Source organism: Cydia splendana, chromosome Z, assembly GCF_910591565.1.
Source record: "Cydia splendana chromosome Z, ilCydSple1.2, whole genome shotgun sequence".
Classification (NCBI taxonomy): domain Eukaryota; kingdom Metazoa; phylum Arthropoda; class Insecta; order Lepidoptera; family Tortricidae; genus Cydia; species Cydia splendana.
This window is the reverse complement of record NC_085987.1, coordinates 15,427,965-15,451,681: the sequence shown is the minus strand read 5'-3', so window position 1 is coordinate 15,451,681 and position 23,717 is coordinate 15,427,965. Positions and strand designations below refer to the sequence as shown.

The window sequence follows — 23,717 nt, the reverse complement described above, 5'->3', positions numbered from 1 at the left end:
GATTTTATAATATCTAATTTAGAATCTTGAGCTTCTTTGTATTTAAAAGAATTTTTGACAGTTTATGCACATACATATTTTATTTTAGTATTCGCGGAAAATCGATTACTTAATTGAAATTGACTAATTTCAAGTAAGTATACCGGTTGGTTCCCTTTCGTATTTCTTTCCTAAGTACAGTCACCAGCAATAATATGTTACCCAACAAACGCCGCAAAAATATGTGACGCGCTCTTATTGCACTATAAATAAGATCGTGTCAGATATTTTTACGGACTTCGTTGTGTAACATATTATTGCTGGTGACTGTACATCACTGCATTGTTCTACTTATGTATTTAACTTATTCCTGCTTTTTTACATAGTTTTCTTAGACCTTTCACAACCGCGTTTGTCTGTTTATATTTTATCCTTTCCAGCTGATTTATCAGCTGGTCCGTATTCACCAAAATATGCATAATATTATACAATACCTACTGCTGACACATTTCAATTTGGCCATAAGTATTAACCAAAACAATGCCCACCTATGACAGCTAGGTAATTATTACTTAGATAGTAGGTACCATATTTATAAGCACTAGGCAGTGATGCTGATGATAAGTGCTGATGTGAAAATCAAATAATAAATTTATATCACCTTCAATAAAAGGGTCTAGCAGGCTAAGCTAACAAGATTGGCCCCCGCAAGGGATTTAGTTGTAATTTGAGGAGCAGTAGTGGCAGGTCCTAAGAACACTGTATGCATAATATCAGCCTTCGATCTTCTTTTGTTCCAGACTTATCCACGAAAATGTCAAAATATCAAGGTAATTTTTAAACGGTTATTTCAGCTAAACCAAGCAAGCGAGAGTAACCAAATAAATTCAGAATGAAGGAGCATAAAATGGGGTTTATAATGCATATTTTTACAGACATTCATTTCATTGAACTTGGATGAAAAAAAAGTTTTTTTTTCGCTTCATTATTGTGCCACTTCTCGTGGAGACACAACTATCAAAAAAATTACTTGATAAGCCGCAATTGTCAACTACGTATACATTTTAAACCATTTTGAAAAATCATGGTGTGTCATGTCAAAAAAAAAACAATTACGAACGTATGTTTACTAGAGTCTGGCTACTGAAATATTATCCAAGGTTTTGGCGGGAAATTCAAAAAATCTTGGGCTGGTCACACTGTGTGTAGTAGGAATTATAGTTTTGATACTAGAAAATATTTTTGATTTTCTGTGCACACGTAAGGTACCTAAGGAAATAAGTTAAATATACGTTGACGTGCACTCAAAGTCATCTTACATAATTTATACCACTATTTAAAGTACAGTCAACGACAAACACATAAGTTTATTGTCCAATGTTTTGATTTTATTGATATTTTCCAGAACTTCTAGTTTATCCGTTTTTTTAAACACACTTGTCCTGTTTATGAGATTCAGGTATTAATAAATTCACGTACTTAATCAAAGTTATAGGGAAATGTTAGAACTAGTACTTAAAGTATCAAAATATTAATAGAGCACCAACCTACTAAATTGTTTACGACTTGTAAACATTGCAGTTTTTCGTTATAAAACGCTTCACGTCGACTTCGCACATTGTCGTAATTATTTACGAGCTTAAATAATAGTTTGCGGATCACACTCGGTATATTCATTATTAATATTATTTAAGTATTATTTAAAATAAACGCCTTGAAAACAATTTGAATGAATGACCATTGAATGACATAAATTGACAACAGACTTTTAACTTTTTTTAAAAGCATAGACAATTGGTGATACAACAAGAAAATATTTGTCAACAAAATTTGGCTAGCCAGACTATATCATATCATATCAATAGAGAAGTAGTGGCAAATGAGTCTGTAGTATAACATCCTCTTTCGTTCATTATGAAATCATTAATTGACATTGATATATGACGTACATATGTCATACATTTACTACTACACAATATCTAGCTATTTCTTATGTAGTTTCTACAGATATAGTGCAAATAGGCTAAGTGAGCATACGTCAACCATCACCTAATTTGTCCATCAACCCTCTTTCTGTGGTGTAACAACTACAGACTTACCTTTCTTTGCCACTACACTATATACTTGGACCATTATTTCTTTTCCAAGCAAATGAACTGTCAACGACTTTATAACTAAAGTATTAAAGTGTTTGACAGTTCATTTGCTTGGAAACAAATAATGGTCCAAGTATAGTAAACATACATTCGTCAATGTTTTTTTTTGACATGACGCACCATAATTTTTCAAAATGTTATAAAATGTATACGTAGTTGACAACTGCGGCTTATCAAGTAATTTTTTTGATAGTTGTGTCTCCGCGAGAAGTGGCACAAAAATGAAGCGAAAAAAAAAACACTTTTTTTTATCCAAGTTCAATGAAATGAATGTCTGTAAAAATATGCATTATAAACCCCATTTTATGCTCCTTCATTCTGAATTTATTTGGTTACTCTCGCTTGCTTGGTTTAGCTGAAATAACCGTTTAAAAATTGCCTTGATATTTTGACATTTTCGTGGATAAGTCTGGAAAAAAAGAAGATCGAAGGCTGATATTATGCATACAGTGTTCTTAGGACCTGCCACTACTGTACCTCAAATTACAACCAAATCCCTTGCGGGGGCCAATCTTGTTAGCTTAGCCTGCTAGACCCTTTCTTTCCCATTTAAATTTATTTTATACACAGTAAGTACCTAATGCATATTTTGTAAACCACTTACAATAACTGAAAAACTGGTTAAAAAGATAAGATGACACAATTGCTCGTCCTGCATACTTACGTTATGATTATGAGTATTATGACCTGTTGTGTTTTAATAAAAACTATGTATATGTGATGTGGTGGCCGGCCTTGACGAGCGCCGCTTTTGCAGATGGCGTAAAGCGTAGTCCGCGGCTCGCACGCCAACTATGCTAGCGTTGGTAGATCAACTGCGGGCATACTTTGGTGGAGGATGTGAGTGCGCATGCGGCTGCCGCATGTCGTGTGCTCTACTTCATTCACCTCACACAGTTGTATTCATTTAACAATCAGGTGTTGCGTGACCCTAAATTATATAATATAGCTTTACCAATTTTATTATTTTACCCATTAGATCCCGTGGGACGTTAGTTGCATCTAAACCCGTGATCTCAGTCGCGTTTTAAATCGTCGTACTAACCAGTCGTCGCGTAAGTCGCGTTGCTCCTTGATACTGAATAGACAATTTTTCCTGTGATAAATGCACTAACTGCCTCTTATCATCCGCTTCCGGCGTAATAAGTTTCCTAAACTTATGCTTAGGTTGCTTTTGATTTGTCTTTTGTATAAATATGCTAGATCTAGTGGCTGTTTGAAGGACATTCCTTGTTATACTATAATAACAGTTGCCACAAATCTTGTTTTTGTCTGCGTATAAGTCGTTAAATCGCCTTCACCCCCTCCCTCTTAGTACGCTCATACTATATACATACAGCCCTTCTAGGAGATGAATTCCAGGATAAAATGTATTCTGTGGGGTTTTCTACAAACTTTCCATATGCCAACACTGCCAACTGTCATCAAAATCTGTTTGGCGTTAGCCGTTTTTGCGTGGTGAAAAAACATAGGTACAGTCATCAGCAATAGTATCTTACACAACTAGGGCCGCAAAAATATGTGACACGTTCTTATTTGGAGCGGAATAAGAGCGCGTCATATATTTTTGCGGCCCTAGTTGTGTAAGATACTATTGCTGATGACTGTACCTATAAATTTTCATAATTTTGTTATTATTAGAATGAGCAATTGGTCAGTTACTAATGGTGATATCATAATTTTTTTCTATCTTCGTTATCTAGTTGGTGGTCATGTTTTCTCGTACGTGGGAATCATAATAATAAACTCAATATCTATATCCCAAATACTAAATGATATTTCGTGTGAGGCCAGTTTGTTGCAATTCTTAAATGAATAGGGTGCAAATACATACCCACATATCTGTTATACGTATATAATCATATTAATCATCCAGATAAAGAACCTGCCGAACCTGGTTAAATAGAGATGATTGTGACTATTTACGTACACTTTCAACACCCAATGTTTTTGAAATTGATGTTGCATAAGCAGTTTTTAAAGTGATTCTTTTATTCTATCGCCAAATTTTTTTGGTCTGCCTATTAGTTTCTGCACTTTCTGCCTACATGAAATAGAGACAGAAACAGATGGGAGAATATCATAGGAGAGAAAATGATGCATAAGGGAGATCACGACCCTCAATATTGAGGAATACGACGCAAGGAGGAGGATTAGCCTGTCGTTTTACATAATTAAGTACAGCATTAGTAACACTTAAATACGGTGACAGTCCTGTTTATACGGGACGTATGGCAACCCTAAGTGTAGGTCGTTGTGACGTGTATATTCTGTAAATATTTATGTAGGTATATAAAAAAAGTATACTCGTACTGCGTCCCCAATGTCATCAGCGTACGATTCCAACTCGCACTTTTTTGTGCATTGACATTGCTCATGATGATTTTTAAGAAGCATTTTGTGTTGTGCATATTTAGGTACATTTGTCGTGTGTGTTCTTGAGTGTTATTTTGAACGCGTATTACTTCAATTTAAAGTGAAATGCAACACCGGCAGCATAGCCGTGAGTGTGGCAGGCTGGTGTCAGGCATGCCAAGAGCGGGTGCTCCCTGTGTCGCAACGTGACTCAGCGGCCCTGAACCAGTAACGCGGGAACGCGTCCCGAGAGGTCACGCACTTACTTATACACCTAGGGTTACCACAAGTCAGGGTTTTTCGACCATGAAACGAAATAGCTACATCATTTATATAAAGGGACTAGCAAGAATACAGGAAAAACAGAAGATATTATTTATCTCGATATTAGTATGCTTATCGGGATTTTTCATCTTTGAATTAATGAAAGAAAACGGAAGTTACAATAGTTTACAGAACTTACTTCCTTTTATTGTGGACTCGATGACAAATATTTTAGACACTGCTAAAATATGTGTTTCATATCTCATGCTCTGAAAATGGGTCGTTGTTGTTCTAAAACGTGCGCAGAAAGTGATACGTTTATGCTCTAGCGCAGAAAAGTGGTGTACTCCTCTGCGTCCCCGTCCCACGAACAACTGGGTGGAAACAAAATGGAAAAATAGTGTCTTTATTTCCTCGCCTGGAACAATTAGTAATAGTTTAATTTTACTAATCCCACGTTGATCCTTTTTTATAAAAAATTATGTAAGTAAATTGTTAAAAACAAATTATTCTTCATTTCTTTCGTTGAATTCTATTTACTCGATTTCATAAGTCGGGAACCAAAAGGAATACACCAAAAATATTTTTTTAAACCTTACACTCGCGTAAATGAGAAAAGGCAGAATCTTATACAGCCTCAGTTAAACGTTTGTACGATATTCAATTGGTTTTTAAAGTTATTTAGCACTATATTCATGAAAATAAAATAAAATACAAGATAATAATTTCTTATATTATTGGAATTTGTCGCCTACATTTTTGGAATTTGCCGCCTTTTTCTACTGACAAGATCTGCTTGACCGACTTTATAATGAACAAATAATTTTAAAATTACTGCAGTTTGTTAAAAATGTGTGTTTTCGTAAATATTGCAATCTAAATAATTTTCGCTAGGGGTTATTAATCTTAACTAGTGTCCGACCGAAGGTTCGGTTTCTGTTTCGGTTTCGGCCAGTTTCGGCCAAAAAATCATGTTTCGGCTGTAGTTTCGGTTTCGGCCAAAAAATGGCCGAACCTTTCGGCCGGGCCGAAACTTACGAAATGGTACTTCGGACATAGACCAAAAGTTGGGGAATAAGTAGGACAACAATATTAATACCTACATATACTGATTCATGTATTATATGTACAGAAATTAATTGGTTTATTATAAAACGTATCGGAGTGAATGAGATAGCACTGTCGCATGTTACTGGGCCCTGGGCAAGAGAATAATAAGAAAACTCATCATCTTCCTCGCGTAATCCCGGAATTTTTGCCGAGCCGTGGCAATAGGAATGGGAGCCTGGGGTCCAATAGACAACTAATCCCAAGAATTGGTGTAGGCACTAGTTGTTACGAAAGCGACTGCCATCAGACTGACCTTCTAACCCAGAGAGTAAACTAATAGGCCTTATCGGGACTAGTCCGGCTTCCTCACGATGTTTTTCCTTCACCGAAAAGCAAATATGTAGTAATCAAATGTCAAATTTTGCATACAGCATGTTCTTTTGTTCAGTACAGGAAAATAAGTTTGCGTTTTTAATTTCAATCTTCAGGCGTTGGCCGAGTATCAGCTCGGCCCGAGTCGAACGATGTCTTTTTCGCTCTTATTCACTCACTTATTCAGTCATTTTCCTATCTACCTCTAATGGCAAATTTTAAGCGAGGCTATTAGGCTACGCTCAACTAGTGCCGCAAAGTTGATTTTCTCAATAGTTTATATTTTGCGAGGCTGAACTGCTGACTATTGATTAAAATGAAGAAAAATCCCTTAAAAGTGTTCCCAGTACAGTTTTTCATATGAATACTCGACCTTAGCCTCACTTTTTACCTCAATTTACCATTGGTTTGAGTTTCACATGTCCTCTACTTCAGCTTAGCCTTTGGCCTCGCTGCGCCTGGCTCAGCCTGCGGTCTCGCTTTTTAATACAATGGACATTGGTTGTAGTATGTGCTCAACTACTTATCCTGAAACCTGAAGCACGGCTTTGACTTCGCATGAAAGTTCGCCTCACTGGGGCACTTCGGACTTTTAGGCCCAGGTGAAGATCGGTACCCGGCCTTGCGTTATTGTTAACAAAAAATTTCGCGCTCGCTGCGCTCGCGTTTTTGGTTGCTTTTATGGTTGAACCTGTATCTACATGTTAGCTTGACTGGTGAATGAATAGAGTTAGTCCAATAAAATTCTGCAATGATTTTGATAGCATACGCAGTGCGACTAGTGCAAATGTTATTTATACGTCATAATTTCATAGTTTTGACGTTTAAAATAACACTTGCACTGCGTGTGTTATCAAAATCGTTGCAGAATTATCTTGGTCTAACTGAAGTAATTTTCTTACAAAACTGCTTAAGTAACATCAATCTCAAGGACATTTGGGTATTGACAGCCCCATAATATGTGTGTAAAAGCGGTTTTATGTCATTTTTTCAACGATTTTAACAAGTCTACAAAAGTTTCGGTTTCGGTTTCGGTTTCGGCCGAAACTAGAGCCAAAGCCGAACATTCGGTTTCGGTTTCGGTTTCGGCCAAAAAACATGTTTCGGTCGGACACTAATCTTCACACATGTAAGTCTCCGATTGCAAGTAAGTCCTAAGGAAAAAAATCATGGCCGTAGGTCTATTAAGTACTTCAATTACTGACTTTGCGAAATTGCCTTGTCTTGTTTGGTTTCCTCGCATTCGATATGAAAAGTAGAGTGTTTAACTCGGGTGAAAGGCACCAAATCCGTCTCAGTCCGTTCACGGAATCCGTTCGAGCGCCAAACTACCTCGACAGGAATGGGTGCCTTTCAACCCTTGTTTAACAATCTACTATTTCGATACCACACGGTATCGCAACAAGGGTCACTTATTGAACCTTGCGAAGTGTAAGAAATTTTGTTAAATACTGAGTACTTTTTGTAGTAACCCTATACATATTGCGCCTTCATTTGTGTAACGGTGGTAGAACATCTTACTTGACCATTTGACGTCAAATCACGGAAATTCAGCCTATGGATGCCACTTGAGCATTTGTCGTCGTCCCTTCCTAGCACTAACCAGTGCGATTACCCATATTCTCTTTCGCATTCAATGAATGCCATTCATACAGTTAGGAAGAGACTATCTCGTGGGCGACTATCTATATACACAACTAAACACAATATTAATGTATTTACACAACATGTAAGTTTTAGCATTACTATTGAGTTTAATATAATGTCTCCTTGTAAATTATTACCTGTTTCTGAATAGAAATCAAGCATGACCTACAAGTAGCAACTTGTATGTTACACAGATAAGGAGAAGATAACAAGAATGGTTACATATCAACCTAATCCAACAGTCTATGTATTTAATTTATGTAAAATGTATATGCTTATTAAAATTATGAATATACATCTGCAAATTACAATTAGTCAATCACGTGATAGGTACTAGTTTTATTACAATTCCATGAATTCCATGACCTTCGCTAGGAAACTTGGTTCCAGCTATTCTTTTTCCAATTACTTAATGCATCTTGATTCAGGGAAAGGGTCCCTGAATAACGTATACTTATTGCTCTAGAATACTCTAGATAGTAATGGCGTGTTGTGTGCGTGTATGTATATTGTTAAGTAAGCAATGTATTGTGTGATGTCGGCAGGCTCTCCGTGGCCAGTAGTGTATGTGAGCGAGTCGTGCCTGGAGTGCGAGCGTGTGCGCGCCGCGTGCGAGCGGCTGGGCCCGGTGCAGCCGGCGCCGGCGCCCGACGCGCTGCCGCAGCCGCCGCAGACACCGCAGCCGCTCTCCTACTTCGTCACCAAACCCTTCGAAGGAGAACTCTTCGATGCAGCACATAGAGCCAAATACAGGTCAGTTCTACCCTGCGTACGTAGTTATGTCAATATTGGACGGTGAAATATTCTTAGGTAATAAAGCGTGCATTCCCCAAACGTTATGCCAGCTATTGTTTGTCAACATCCCGAAGCTATATTTCCATTACTAATGAACGCCACAAACTGTGCAAAATCCTTGCGTATGAATAAACTGTGCTTTGAATAATAGTACATTACTACAGAGGCCGGGACAAGATAGGTCTGAGGCGGGCAACCCCATATTCCCGCCGAGGTATGTATAGTGCTTTTCTCAAACATGCAATGAAATAATAATAAAAATGGATGATGATGATTGTTTCATGTCCTAATGTGATAGGTTGTTCAGTGCGTGGGATTCCTATGGGGAACGAAAATTTTATTATTTTTGCGCTACGACGCACGGTTTAGGAGATACAGCCCTATAAATATTTTTCTTTCTTTTTTTTCTTTTTTCTTTTTTCTTTTTTGTGTTTCTTAAATATGACTTTGGGGTTTCATAAAGGGGAACGAAAATTTGATTATTTTTGCGCTACGACGTACGGTTTAGGAGATACAGCCTTATAAAGTTTTATTTTATTTTTTTTCTTTTTTGTGTTTTTTTTTTAATATTAATTAGGGGTTTCTTACAGAGGAACGAACATTTTATTATTTTTGCGCTGCGACGCACGGTTTAGGAGATACAGCCTTATAAAGTTTTATTTTGTTATTTTTTTTCTCTTTTTTGTGTTTTTTTTTTTAATATTTATTAGGGGTTTCTTACAGAGGAACGAACATTTTATTATTTTTGCGCTACGACGTACGGTTTAAAAGATACAGCCTTATAAATTTTTTTTTTGTTATTTTTTTTTCTTTTTTGTGTTTTTTTTTTAAATATTAATTAGGGGTTTCTTACAGAGGAACGAACATTTTATTATTTTTGCGCTGCGACGCACGGTTTAGGAGATACAGCCCTATAAATATTTTTCTTTCCCTTTTTTCTTTTTTTTTCTTTTTTTGTGTTTTTTAAATATGACTTAAGGGTTTTATAAAGGGGAACGAAAATTTGATTATTTTTGCGCTATGACGTACTGTTTAGGAGATACAGCCTTATAAAGATTTTTTTGTTATTTTTTTTTCTCTTTTTTGTTTTTTTTTTTAAATATTAATTAGGGTTTATTATTTTTGCGCTGCGACGCACGGTTTAGGAGATACAGCCCTATAAATATTTTTCTTTCCCTTTTTCTTTTTTTTTCTTTTGTTTTCTTTTTTTTGTTTTTTAAATGTGACTTAAGGGTTTTATAAAGGGGAACGAAAATTTGATTATTTTTGCGCTATGACGTACGGTTTAGGAGATACAGCCTTATACAGATTTTTTTGTTATTTTTTTTTCTCTTTTTTGTTTTTTTTTTAAATATTAATTAGGGGTTTCTTACAGAGGAACGAACATTTTATTATTTTTGCGCTACGACGTACGGTTTAGGAGATACAGCCCTATAAAGATATAAAAAAAAAGAAATCGTACCATAAACCAAATACTGCCTATATTTTTTTTAAGTGGTAACACACCATCGCACCGCACCGCGACCCTGGAGCGTCGCACCCATAAGTGAGAGCGAGAAAGCGAAACAAATATCTCTTTCTCGCTTTCACCCATGGGTGCGACGCTCCGAGGCCGCGGCGCGGTGCGACAGTGTGTTACAACTTTAATGGCTGAATGCCACGATGGTGTGTCACAAATATCTGTGAAATGGAAATTAAAAACGAGGACTTTGCCGGCCTAGGCCTGCAAGATTTGTATGAAATTCCATTAACGACCTCTTGTCCTAGCCGCACCTGAAACGTCATACTTCGCAGCCTATTATAAGGAACATAACATCAATATTTCATTGCATGTTTGAGAAAATATATTAACTATAGTGCGACATAAAATAGTAGCAATGAATGAAATTGTTGCCATGTTTAAGCATTTTACATACATTTTACGTCAAAAACGTGACAGTTACGTAGGAAGTGGCGCACTCAATAATTTTCTACAATTTCTTGGCGGACTATAGACGGCGTAATAACCATTCGATGTTTATTAGACTATTAGTAGTATATTAATGCAGGTCACTTTGAAAGCAGTTCGATGTATTGCTTACTATACCTAGTGTTTTTCAAACGCGAAGGGTACGGTGACTTTAGAGATTTATTCATTCTATGCCATTGACGTTTCAGACCATTCCTTTTTAACAATAATTACTTGAATCCCAATAGGACAAAGATACATATAGAGGCAGAGTTGGGCGTAATCAATTCCTTTTGGAATTAAATTACACATTACATTACAGTAATCATGATTCCTTAGTAATCGATTCCTTTGGAAATCGAAATTACTGGAATCAAATCCGCTGATTACTTGTGTAATTGATTCCTTTGGAATTGAATATATCTAAGTACAAGTGTAATCGTGATTCCTTCGTAATAAATTACTCCAGTAATCTGATAACGTAATATTGTTCAGACTAAATGTGACGTTCCATGGGAAAAGGTACCTTATGAGGGTTTCTAGTTTCGGAGATATTAAATGTTTTGTAAAAATGTGAAAAAATGCTCAATTTTTTTTATTGGGTGATCTGAAACCTTAATGCTTCACGTTTGTTTACCTGTTTTTATTTTTGTTATATGTTAGTTATAAGCCTAGTAATGTCGTCTCAGAGTTTAGTAGAAAAGGTACCTTATGGAAAAGTCATTGAAAATTCCCAAATATAACTAGTCAATACGAGAAAAGAAGTTTGGTAGAGAACTGTATTAGCATTCTGAAAAACTAATTTGATCATTTCAGTTCTGGTCGAAGGGCCTAGCAAATATTATAACCGTACATCGACCGACATTAGAAATCCAAGTAGCCTGCTATTATACCAAAGTTACTCTCGTCAAGTTTTTCTTAACTAGAGTAATCTTCATTTGGTTTGGTCGCATGCAATAAATCTGCCATTGGTTTGCTGCCATGCCAATACCCGACGCATTGCCATAGGGGATATCTGAGGTCATCGAATCTCAAAGCCGCTTGTCTTCAATGGCAACCAAAATATATTATTAATAAGAATTAGACGATTTATACCATCTTAACCCCAAAATATTATTAGTTTATCCTAACTGTTCCATCATCATCATGCCTTATCATGTAACTTAACCACAAGGTACCATTTCTTTACTTACAAATTATAGGTCTTTTTTAAGATTATTATGACGAGGAACTAATTAAATTTGTGGCAGTTTCATGTAAATTAAGATTTTCAATTCATAAAAGATAAACTTCAATGTAATTGATGTTTTGTAGTGATGTATTATTAAATTTATAACCATAAGGTACCTTTTCTTAAATGTATGGAGCAAAGACCGTTACTGTTATGTAAGTTTAAAGTGGCATAAGAGGTTAAATACAGTATTTAGTTGCGGGTTTAGGACTTATTTCATATGAATGACAGAATTTCTTTCATATGTGCTCAGATAAATTGATTGTGGATCACATTAAAAGTAAAAAATATTCAATTTTGTGATTTTATATGAAAAAGTCAGAAATTACATTTTCACGTCTAAATCGATATTTTTTTTTGCTTAAACTGTCTCTCAGAGTCGTTTTCTAATAGATAAATTTAAATCTTGAGAGCTCATTGCAATCAATCGTGAAAATGAAACAAAACTTTATTTTCAAGAGATTGGTTAGTATACACATAAATCGGTCGATATCAAAGGTTTCTATTTATATTAGGGCTCGCGGTCGTGTCCGGGTTTCGTGTACACGTGTTCGGTACCCGTTTCCGAACTACACGTACACGGTTTTCTGACCCGTTCTACACGTGTAGTCGTGCACACGTGTAATTAAGATCCGTGTATCCGGGTACCCGTGTACCCGTGTACACGGCGAAACGGACCTTAAATACACGCGGGCCTAACCCGTCCTTGGCGTGTAGCGGAGATTGTAGTAATGTATATATGGATGTTCAATGTGATTGATATGTGTTGTACCAATTTAATTTATTTTTCACCTCAGCAGCTCGAACAAGGGTGCTTTGCTAACAGTGAGCAAAATGCGATTTTGTTAAAGGAAAATATAACATATTCCGTTCGTGGTAGTTTCAGTCAGAGATGGGCAAAATTAATTTGAATGACGAATTACGAATGAGAATTACCAAATCATTCGCGAATGACGAATAATTTTTTCGAATGATCATTCGTGTTCAATTCATTCGCGAATAATTTATTCGGCGAATAAAATAGCCCACGAATAAATTATTTGCGAATAATATTGTCGAATAGTTAGCTTACAAAATAACTATTTAGCTGTTTTATATCCCAATAGTAAAAAGAAAATGTTTTCTAGCGGTTTATCTGGTTGGTTGATTTGAGGTGTGGAAACTGGGAATACGCCTCATGTATTGGCGGTCACGTGGGGCGAGAACAACTGGAAATACACCAATAATGGGGGTATTCCCGTTTGTCCCCTTCGGGAACATGTGGGAAAAGACAAACAATCTTTCCCATTTGTCCCCACTTCATTGAAGCAGGGACAAATAGGAACACACCATTAACGGGTGTATTCTTATTGTTCCCCGCCGGGAACAGATGGGAATAGGCGCTGCATATAAAACATTTCCATTTGTCCCTCATGTATGGCGTAGGTCACGTGGATAGGGGACAAATGGGATTACATCAATAATGCACCCATTATAAGCAATAATGGGTGTATGCCCATTTGTCCCCGCGGGGAACATATAGGAAAAGAAGCCGCATATAAAAATTTCCCATTTGTTCCCACCTTATTTTTGTAAGGACAAAAGGGAACACACCATTTTCGGATGTATTCCCGTTTGTCCCCGCCGGGTACAGAAGTGATAGGATTTGCATATAAATATTTCCCATCTGTACCCTCCTTATTGGTGTGGGGACAAATGGGAACACACCATTTTCGAAAAAAATCCTATTTGTCCACGCCGCGAGAGACATTTGGGAAAAGACGCTGCATAGAAATCTTTTGTATCGGCACCAAATGGGAACATCAATATCGGGGACAAATAGGAACACCAAAACTCATATAAAACATTCCCATTTGTCCCCGCCTCATGTATGGCGTAGGTCACGTGAATCGGGGACAAATGGGAATACACCAATAATGCACCCATCATTACCAATAATGGGTGAATTCCCATTTGTCTCCGCGGGGAACATATGTGAAGACCCTGCATAAAAATATTTTCCATTTTTCCCCACCTTATTGGGGTGGGGATAATAGGGAACACAATTTTCGGATGTATTCCCATTTGTCTACGTCGGAAACTGATGGAATAGGTGCTGCATATAAATCGTACCCATTTGTCTCCGCCTCGGGGACAAATGGGAACAGCAATATCGGGGACAAATGGGAACACCAAAACTCATATACAACATGCCCATTTGTCCCCGCCTCATGTATGGTGTAGGTCACGTGAATCGGGGACAAATGGGAATACACAAATAATGCACCCATGATTACCAATAATGGTCGAATTCCCATTTGTCTCCGCGGGGAACATATGTGAAGACCCTGCATAAAAATATTTTCCATTTTTCCCCACCTTATTGGGGTGGGGATAATTGGGAACACAATTTTCGGATGTATTCCCATTTGTCTACGTCGGGAACTGATGGAATAGGTGCTGCATATAAATCGTACCCATTTGCCTCCGCCTCACGTATGGCGGCGGTCACGTAGGGCAGGAACAAATAAGAATACACCAATAAAGAGTGTATTCCCATTTGTTCCCGCGAGAAACTTATGGGGAAAGACGCTGCATAGAAATCTTTTGAGGTGGGGACAAATGGCAACGCCAATATCGGGGACAAATGGGAACACCAAAATTCATATAAACATTCCCATTTGTCCCCGCCTCGTGCATGGCGTAGGTCACGTGAATTGGAGACAAATGGGAATACACCAATAATGCGCCCATTATTGGTGTATTCCCATATTACTAATAATTACCAATAATGGGTGAATTCCCATTTATCTCCGCAGGGAACATATGGGTAGACCCTACATAATAATATTTTACACAAATATCGGATGTATTCTCACTTGTCCCGGCCGGGAACAAATGGGAATAGGCGCTGCATATAAACAATTCCCATTTGTCCCCACCATGGATGGCGACGGTCAGTTGGGGCCTTTCCCAAAATTTTCCTTGGCTCTAAAATACGCTGCAGCTGCATACCTATTCAGATTTGCCATCTGAGTGTGTATTACAAAAATCCTTCGTGTAATTTATTCGAATAATTCATTTCTTATTCGAAATTCTAAACGAATGGTTTATTCGCGAATAATTTATTCGCGAATATTAATCTCACCATAATTATTTAGATTAAAAATGATTCGAATAATGCCCAACTCTGGTTTCAGTAAGCATAACTATCTACTTTTGTATTAAATAATCATTTAGGTTTATATAACACTTTAAACTCTCGCGTTTTGTACACATAATTACACAAACGGGTCTACCGCGATGTAATTTCACTGTTTTTACCTTTAATTCCGACGTTTCAGCTGAGTTGCACCAGCTGTGGTCACGGAAAGACTGACGTCCCAACAAATGGTAACATGGTGGTGGTGGTATTTAGGTTTACTTTAATTATCAAAAAACTACATCAATGAAGAAACTGAAATACCAACAATGAAGTCAACGGTTACTGAGATATTGTTAATTTTAATCTTATGATTATTGAAACAAATTGTACTTACCTACCTATTATTGACATTACAAATCAATCCAGTAAAACTGCAAAGTAGGTAATCGAATCTTCCTAACCTTTCACATATTCAATCGTATGTCTTCATAGCACGAATCTCCGCTACACGAGAGTGAAGGGTCGAACCGGCGGGTAAATAAGATCCGTTATTTCGTGTATCCGTGTACCCGTGTACACGGGTACCCGTGTAAACGTTTCCGAATCCGGGCGGGTTCGTGTAGTTCGGGTTCTTAAGCCCGGCGGGCTTAAGAACACGGGTACCCGTGTCAGCGTGTAACACGTGTATCGGGAGCTCTAATTTATATTACAGGACAAGTCGCAACATTTTTTAAATCTCAGGAGTCTAAAGTATTATTATTTGTAGTCAACTATGTAACTTACTTCAGGAACATAGTTTTTTAGGTTGCTAAACTTAAAACTTCTCTATCGTAAAGTTGCTCATTTGGCAACATTATTTTCAAAAATTAATATCTCTGTAACTACACAACTTAGGAGGTTGATCTTTTGTGTTATCGATAGCTTATTTATTGTAGATTACTGGGGTATGCATAACTCCATACCCGCCATAAGGTACCTTTGACCATGGGACGTCACATTTATTTTAGGTTGTATAGTAGAAACAATTGGTTCATAAGTCAGAAACGCGCATGTGACACCCTTAATATAGCAACATCCATTGACTACGAAAACCACTTAGCGTTGCTTGTTAGTCTCCATAGGCTACGGTGGCCAAAATCGAGAAAAAACTGTCTAAAAATTGAATTTAGCTCGGAGCAAGTACCAGGACCTCATGAATTACGAGGTGTCGTGGGGCGCGGGGCGCGGCGGCCGGGTCGCGTACGAGTATGGAGGACATGAAGGTATCGCGGCTGTTCGCGTATCATAGCTGTAGGTATACTTTTGGTTTGTTTACCTAAATGATTCTACTAGTTTAATAGTACATTATTGTCGAGGCTCGGAAGTAGCTACTTGCAGGCTGAGGATTCGGTTTAAACGGACGACCTTGGGAGTCCGTTTAATTGAATCCGAAGCCAGCAAGTAGCCTTCCAGCCGAGTCATATATAGTGCTTTTCTCAAAAATGGTGCAAGAAATATAAATATCATAGAAATATTTTACAAAAGCAACGTTCTTAGGTATATATTTTCACAGAAAAAAGTAGAAACAATTGAAAAAAATTGCTTTGCCGCCTTTTTATTTTTTTAATAAAAAAGTAGAAGTGTATTTTTCTGCCGAAAATACGCCAACCTATTTGAGACAGGTAAATAGTCGCGGTACTAATCATCTGTTTGGCTGTTTAATGGGCCTGTGCCTTCATTTGATATGGCCATTTCAACTTTTAAAAAGTTTGGAACTCGACAAATAATGGAATTTGTATGCAACATTGCAGTCCCAAAATCGAGACTGCAATGTTTTTAACTTTTTAATTTTTGACTGACCATAAACTACGCGCTTCGCGACCTATTTTTTAAACGGCAAAGTCGACTTTGCCGTCCATTTTTGAGAAAAGTATTATTTTTGTTGACGCATAGAAAAAGTATTGCATACAATAGTGATATAATCAAGCTTTTCCATCTCGTACCTTACTTAGACAACTCAGCAAGCTTCGTTGTCTAAACACGGTATTCGACTGAAAAGCTCTCTATTATATCACGATTGTATAAAATACTATTTGATAGTAGAAGTACGAAATGTAATCTGAAAGGAATCAAGTAATGCATTCCTGTAATGAGGAATCGACATTGATTCCAATTACTAGGAATTATAATATTAGAAAAACTGATTCCTGATTCCTCAAATGGAATTGTACGTAGTAATTCGGTATTGTAGATTACAAAGTAATCTAGGAATCGGTAATCAGATTACAAAGTAATTTCGAGTAATCGTGGAATCAGGAATCAATTACGAAATGCCCATCTCTGTATAGAGGGCTGTTTTTTCAGGCTTTAGGTTAGGTTTTGTTTATGTCGTCTCGGATATGGGTGAATATGGTATCGATGCACGCAGTTTAATGCCCTGAACACAAATATATGAGATGACAAGCGCAAAAGTGGTGGGGGTAGTTGCTGTGACGTCATAAAGTCGGCAGTACAAACTTTATTTTTATTTTCTTTTAAACATACCACGTGGGGTACCAAATGAAAGGGCTTTGTGAGTAGATCACAAATATATAACATATTGTAACATTTTCAATACTTGGTCTAACAAATTATTAGAAAACGTTTAAAAATTGTACAATCCACCGTTGACTTTCAAGTACTCTAAATTGAAAATGGCTGAATGAATTAGTCCAAAATACATACCAAGTGACTGTGGATATCCTCTTTATCATGATAAAAAATAATTAACCAGATATATCAACAAATAAGAAAAGTACATCAAGTTGAAAATGTATAATTTTCTGTTACATTAAACTACAATTATTATTGAAACAAACAAAAAAAACCCGAATGTTGACATATATTTTTGTTGTGGTCTTTTTACTAGCTTTCATTTGTTACCCATATTGCTATAGTAAGAACCCCCCCCCCCCCTCTCTATTTTTTCATTTGCGAGCGTCATTTTCAAAACTTATATAGCCTGTGTCACTAACACAATTCTGACGAATTCAACCACACCTCACATGTCAAAAACCGTCTAGCCGTTTAGACACAGAAGACATATATACATACCCACGCTCGAAAAACATTATCCTCCTTCTGATGTAGTCGGGTAAAAATAATATTTTGTTACTGGAAACGTATTTTTACGAGACTGCATCAAAGGGAGGGTAACGTATTACTAGCATGGGTATGTATATATGTCCATTTATTTGGCACGCCCTACAGCCCAAACGGCTGCACGTTTTTTGACATAGGAGGTGTGGTTGAAATCGTCAGAATTATGGTAGTGACACAGGCTACATAAATTTTGAAAAAAAAAACCCCGCAAATGAAAAATGGAGGGGGGGAGGGAGGTTTGTTTTTTTCTTACCGCAGCAATATGGGTACCAAATGAAAGCTAGTGAAAAGGCCACTACAAAAATATATGTCAACAGTCGGGTTTGTTTTTTTGTTTTAATAATAGTTGCAGTTTAATGTAACAGAAAATTATATATTTTTTTCAACTTGATGTATTTTCTTATTTTTTGATATATCTGGTTAATTATTCTTTAACATTATGTAAAGGATATTCACAGTTACTTGGTATTAGTGATGTGCCGTTCCCGGGAAAATTCTCTTGGTGGGAAATTTTCCCTTATGAGGGGAAAGTAGGGGAATTTTGAAATGGCGCATAGATATACTATTTTATTATCAGAAATTCAGTCAACACTTAGCATCTTAAACTTTTTTTAAAAACATTATAAACTGTATCTCATCCGCCTACGAAAATTCCCTATACTCCCGGGAAATTTCCCATCCTTCCGGGAAATTTCCCATTCTTCCTGGGAAATTTCCCATAGTTGCTGGGAATGATTTCTCGGCCTAAATATTTCTTTTTACAATAATACGCCATTATTCAACAAAATCGATACAAATCATCATCAGTTTAATCAGGGTCAAAATAAGTTAGGTACTAATAAGAATAGTGGAGTTCCGTAAGCTTTTTACCAAGAAATTCTTCTACTTTTCTTGTGAATGTTTTTGCATTACATTATCAAAATATCTAATAAAAATCTGTAGTCATATTTTTTTAGAGATTAAAAAAAAATATATACGTATCTATTTGTATGGAGAAAATTTCGAAATAATCTGACATCGCATTCAGGTACATCGGGGGCTTAAAGTGATGCCATATATTTTATTGAAACATCCAAAGTGTCGAATGTTGTAAGCAAATCCACTATCCAAGTTTTTTTTGGGAAGCCCCTTTGCATTTTACGGTTTTTGGCTACTTTATTTTACTAAACGCAGTTACTTGTCGTTATAGCTAGCATTAATTAAAATTGTAATATACACTTAATCTGTTTCAATATTCCCCTGTTTGGAGAATTTTCCCGGGTACACCGCGAAATTTCCCAGGAATTTCCCATATGGGAATATTCCTTGTTCCCGGGAAATTCCCACGGCACATCACTACTTGGTATGTATTTTGGACTAATCCATTCAGCCATTTTCAATTTATAGACGGGGGAACAAACTTTGAATTGTTCGAGAACATCACATTATGTCCTACAGTATATTTGTGTTTGGAATATTATAGAACACTATTGTGTGAATGTATGTGTAAAGTTATCTCAAAAAAATATATTGAGATTTTTCGAAAAAGAAAATTTTAAAATTTAGTTTTTAAAAAGATGTAAACATTAAATTGTACAGTAGTGATTTTTTATTCAAAGAGCAAAACTAAATATTTTACTCTGTAAGTAAAATATCCCCCACTTTTTTAGTGGTGCATACGTCACGAGCAATAAAAATGATTAAAATAAATAATTACTATACGACATTAATTAAACACTTGGTGATTTTCCACTATATTGTTACGCCAATTATTCTACTCAATATAAAAAAAAAGAAAATCCAGGGGATTTTGTTTTTACTATTTTTTAAACAATTATAACGAATTTTAGCCCACGCGCACTAATTCTACAGTATTTTTTTTTAATGCACCATAAAGCCTGTACTGAATGTTATCACAGCGTCAAAGTATCTCCTATTAATACACTGAGCGTTCGACACAATTGTAAAAATGGTTATCCTTAAATTATTTAAATGATCGGCGCGGGGCGGGAGGGGAGGGGAGGCAATGGCGATAACTCAAAACATGCGACCGCAGAGTAACGCGTCGACTCAGGATGTAGGTATCTTAGGAGTTAGCAAACGCTAGTTATATACAGGATGGAGAAAAATATGGGCTCCGTTTATTTAGTAGAATTAGTATTGCATTTAACCTTTACCTACTCGATACTGCCGGTGCATTATGGATGGCTTTATCCATCTTTATTCAAGTGATAAAATATCTGTCACTTTTCACACACAAAGTGACGGACACCGCTTTATCACGCTGTAAGAACGACCATCTTTGACGATCTGGTTTCGACCGTAATGCAAGCTAGATAAACCTTTTTGTAAATATTGACTTAGAATCCAAGACCTTTAACAAAATGGCTGTCATGATAGTCGTTGTCTGGATGTTCTTGGGTGCAGATTTTTAAAACGAGAACTATTTAAAAAAAATATCGGGTGCGGATTTCAAAACATGTTTCCGAAATTGTCGGAGATGCAGATTTCAAAAATAATGTCCTTTTTGGAATCCAAGATGGTGGTCTTACAATTTTTCGTAAAAGTCGTTATGATATTTATTCCGTACTTTTTAGTATTTGATGTTATAGCGGTAACAGAAATACATAATTAGTGAAAATTTCAACTGTCTAGCTATTACGGTTCATGAGATCAGCCTGGTGACAGACAGACGGACAGATGGACAGACGGACAGATGGACAGACGGACAGTTGAGTCTTAGTAATATGGTCCCGTTTTTACCCTTTGAGTACGGAACCCTAAAAAAATGTTCGTTTTGGATCCAAGATGGCGGCCACGCACTTTTTTGTAAAAGTCGTCATGGTACTCATTTCCGAATTTTTTGGGGGTGCAACTTTCAAAAATAATGTCCGTTTTGGAATCCAAGATGGCGGTCATGCACTTTTTCATTTAAGTCGAGTTGATACTCTTTACAAATACATATTTAGGGGATGCAGCTTTTAAAAACAATGTCCGTTTTGGAATCCAAGATTCGCAATTTTTCGTAAAAAATCATCATGATCAGACAAAAGTTCTAGTCGCAAAAACGATTGTTTGAGTCTATATAAGAGTATGAGTTTTTTTAGTATTCCGTTATGTTCCTATTAATATTATCTAACATTTTATTACAAAACATTTCGCGTTGTTTTACAATATACCCGTTTTTTATTGGTTGTCCAAAAGACCAAAAGTTGGTTTTCCATAGTAGGACAGATTGTTCCCTTGCAACAGCGCACCATAAAACTTTGTATCATGAAAAAATACTGTCGCGGAATTGATATTAATACACATAATAATTTTTAGGGTTCCGTAGCCAAATGACAAAAAACGGAACCCTTATAGATTCGTCATGTCTGTCTGTCGGTCCGTCCCCTGTCACAGCCAGTTTTTTCCGAAACTATAAGAACTATACTGTTGAACCTTGGTACGTACTAGTACGTAGATGTATTCTGTGAACCGCATTAAGATTTTCACACAAAAATAGAAAAAAAACAATAATTTTTGGGGGTCCCCATACTTAAAACTGAAACTCAAGAATTTTTTTTTTGGGCTTATTATTAACCGGGCAACTAAAATATTAAACAGGAACTTTCATTGGGCATATAATAATATAATTTGGCTGTGCATTGATATTTTAGCGCCAAAAAATATATATTAGCCTCAAACATAAGCATCATATTATTAAAATAACTGGCAGCAAAATCAAGCCACCCAAAAAAATTATAGGGAACTTAAAGTGATAGATAGGTTGGCGACTAAAATAATAAATTGGCAACTAATATTTTAAAGCGATCATATAATTTAATTGTCATCTAGTTGTTCACACCTAAGTAATCAACTATAGTCATAACTGACCATATCGTTTCAGCTAGGTAGTATTTTAACACGAAAGCTGCTAAATTTAATGAACTCTTTACACAAAACACCTCGAATTAATTTTCCAAAACGTAATGGTCAGTATACTTAATAGTCGGATATTCCTAATCATGACACGCCTAATGGCCATTATACCATTAGATCTTTAAATATTAAATTAGTAATTTTAATAGTTACCACTGTGTTCTACTGGAGTCAACAGATAGGTGCGACGACGAGCAAAGCGAGGAGGAGCGTGTTAGGTTGACCGTGTAATGACCAACAAAATATTTTAAAAGAACTTCATTTTTGAATTAATAGAAACGTTTTCTTTTTAAAATATGCTTCATAAATGGTCTCCAATATAATAATTCAGTTGCCAAATAAATACTTGGTACCTGCCTAAAAATAATCAAAAGCTGTAACGGCATTAAAACACAACTCATATTGATATATTTTAAGGCTCCGTTTTTGTTGCCAAACTATTAATTTTAGTACCCATTTCTATATTTTCAAACTACCCTAAGGTTTCTAATATATTTTTTTTCTAAACTGAATAGTTTGCGCGAGAGACACTTCCAAAGTGGTAAAATGTGTCCCCGTCCCCCCCCTGTAACGTATAAAATAAGGGAATGATAAAAATATGATGTACATTGCCATGCAAACTTCCACCGAAAATTGGTTTGAACGAGATCTAGTGAGTAGTTTTTTTTTAATACAACATAAATCGTAACACGCAATTTTATTATGTTATTTGCTGCTACGGAACCCTTCATGGGCGAGTCCGACTCGCACTCAGCCGCTTTTTATGGATAAGTATCATCAATAAAACATACCGATTTGTTGTTTGCATGTAACGGTTTATGAATTTCTTGCGTTTATATTTTGTCCCTTGAATTATCTTCGCCATGCAGGCCACTGGACAACCATAAATTAGTTATAAAATCTAAATATAGATAACGTAGCAAGATACTTGACGACAAGTTCAAATTTCTGATAAGCAGATAGGCCTACCCATTTTGATAACACGAAACTCGCGGCGTCAGTCGGTCGAGTACTGTTGGAGAGTGATGGTGGCTTTATTATAAGTCCATTGAATCACTGGCACAAATACATAAATACTTAACATATTACAATAAATTGTATTGTACCAGATACTATTTTACATATATTTTACCGTAAGGGGCTGTCCATAAATTACGTCATCGATTTTTGACGATTTTTGACCCCCCCCCCCCCTATAATCATCCAAAAATCATGCTTCAAATGACCCCATTTCCTCTCACTTCATGCTACCGTCATCCGATGTCCAGACCCCCCCCCCCCTAATTTGAAATGACGTCATTTATGAATAGCCCCTAAGAGTGAAATAAACACAAAACATCTTTAGTATTTATTATACGCCTCAAAGTCACAGATAAGTCCCTCAGACAACTAGTCACTTGGACAACGGAAGTGGTACTCCATAGCAGGGATGTTGCGAATATTCGCATCCGCATCCGCGGAACATCCGCATTATTTTCAACATCCGCATCTGCATCCGCATCCGCATAAAATCGATGCGGAGCATCCGCATGATGCGGATGTCGGCCAAGTCGGTAACAGGAACGTATTAGCGGCGGCGCCGGCGGCGTAAGTGCTAGGTAATTTCGTCATTATATATAACAAAATCGTCTAGATCCCGAAAAGTCGGCCAAGTTACTGTTTATTAAATAAAACGCGCCTATTCTTGCTCAAATACTAAACGTTTCGTTTTTTTAAATAAAAAATGCTAAAAATGTAATATTTGACGTTTTTTAAGTACCAAATCTTGACATCCGC

At 36.5% G+C, this 23,717-nt stretch overlaps 1 protein-coding gene across 5 annotated transcripts in view; it reads left to right on the top strand.

Moving 5' to 3' along the window:
- Window positions 1-23,717, top strand: part of LOC134804563 (protein ECT2) — an 86,883-nt gene that overhangs the window by 9,044 nt on the left and 54,122 nt on the right. For 4 of the 5 annotated variants that reach the window (XM_063777663.1, XM_063777664.1, XM_063777667.1 and 1 more), the window contains exon 2: window positions 8,369-8,576. In XM_063777663.1, coding sequence (XP_063633733.1) covers window positions 8,369-8,576 — 208 coding nt within the window. Of the gene's footprint in view, window positions 1-2,892; window positions 2,976-8,368; window positions 8,577-23,717 lie in introns of all 5 variants that reach the window. The other variant, XM_063777666.1, reaches the window with a different exon arrangement.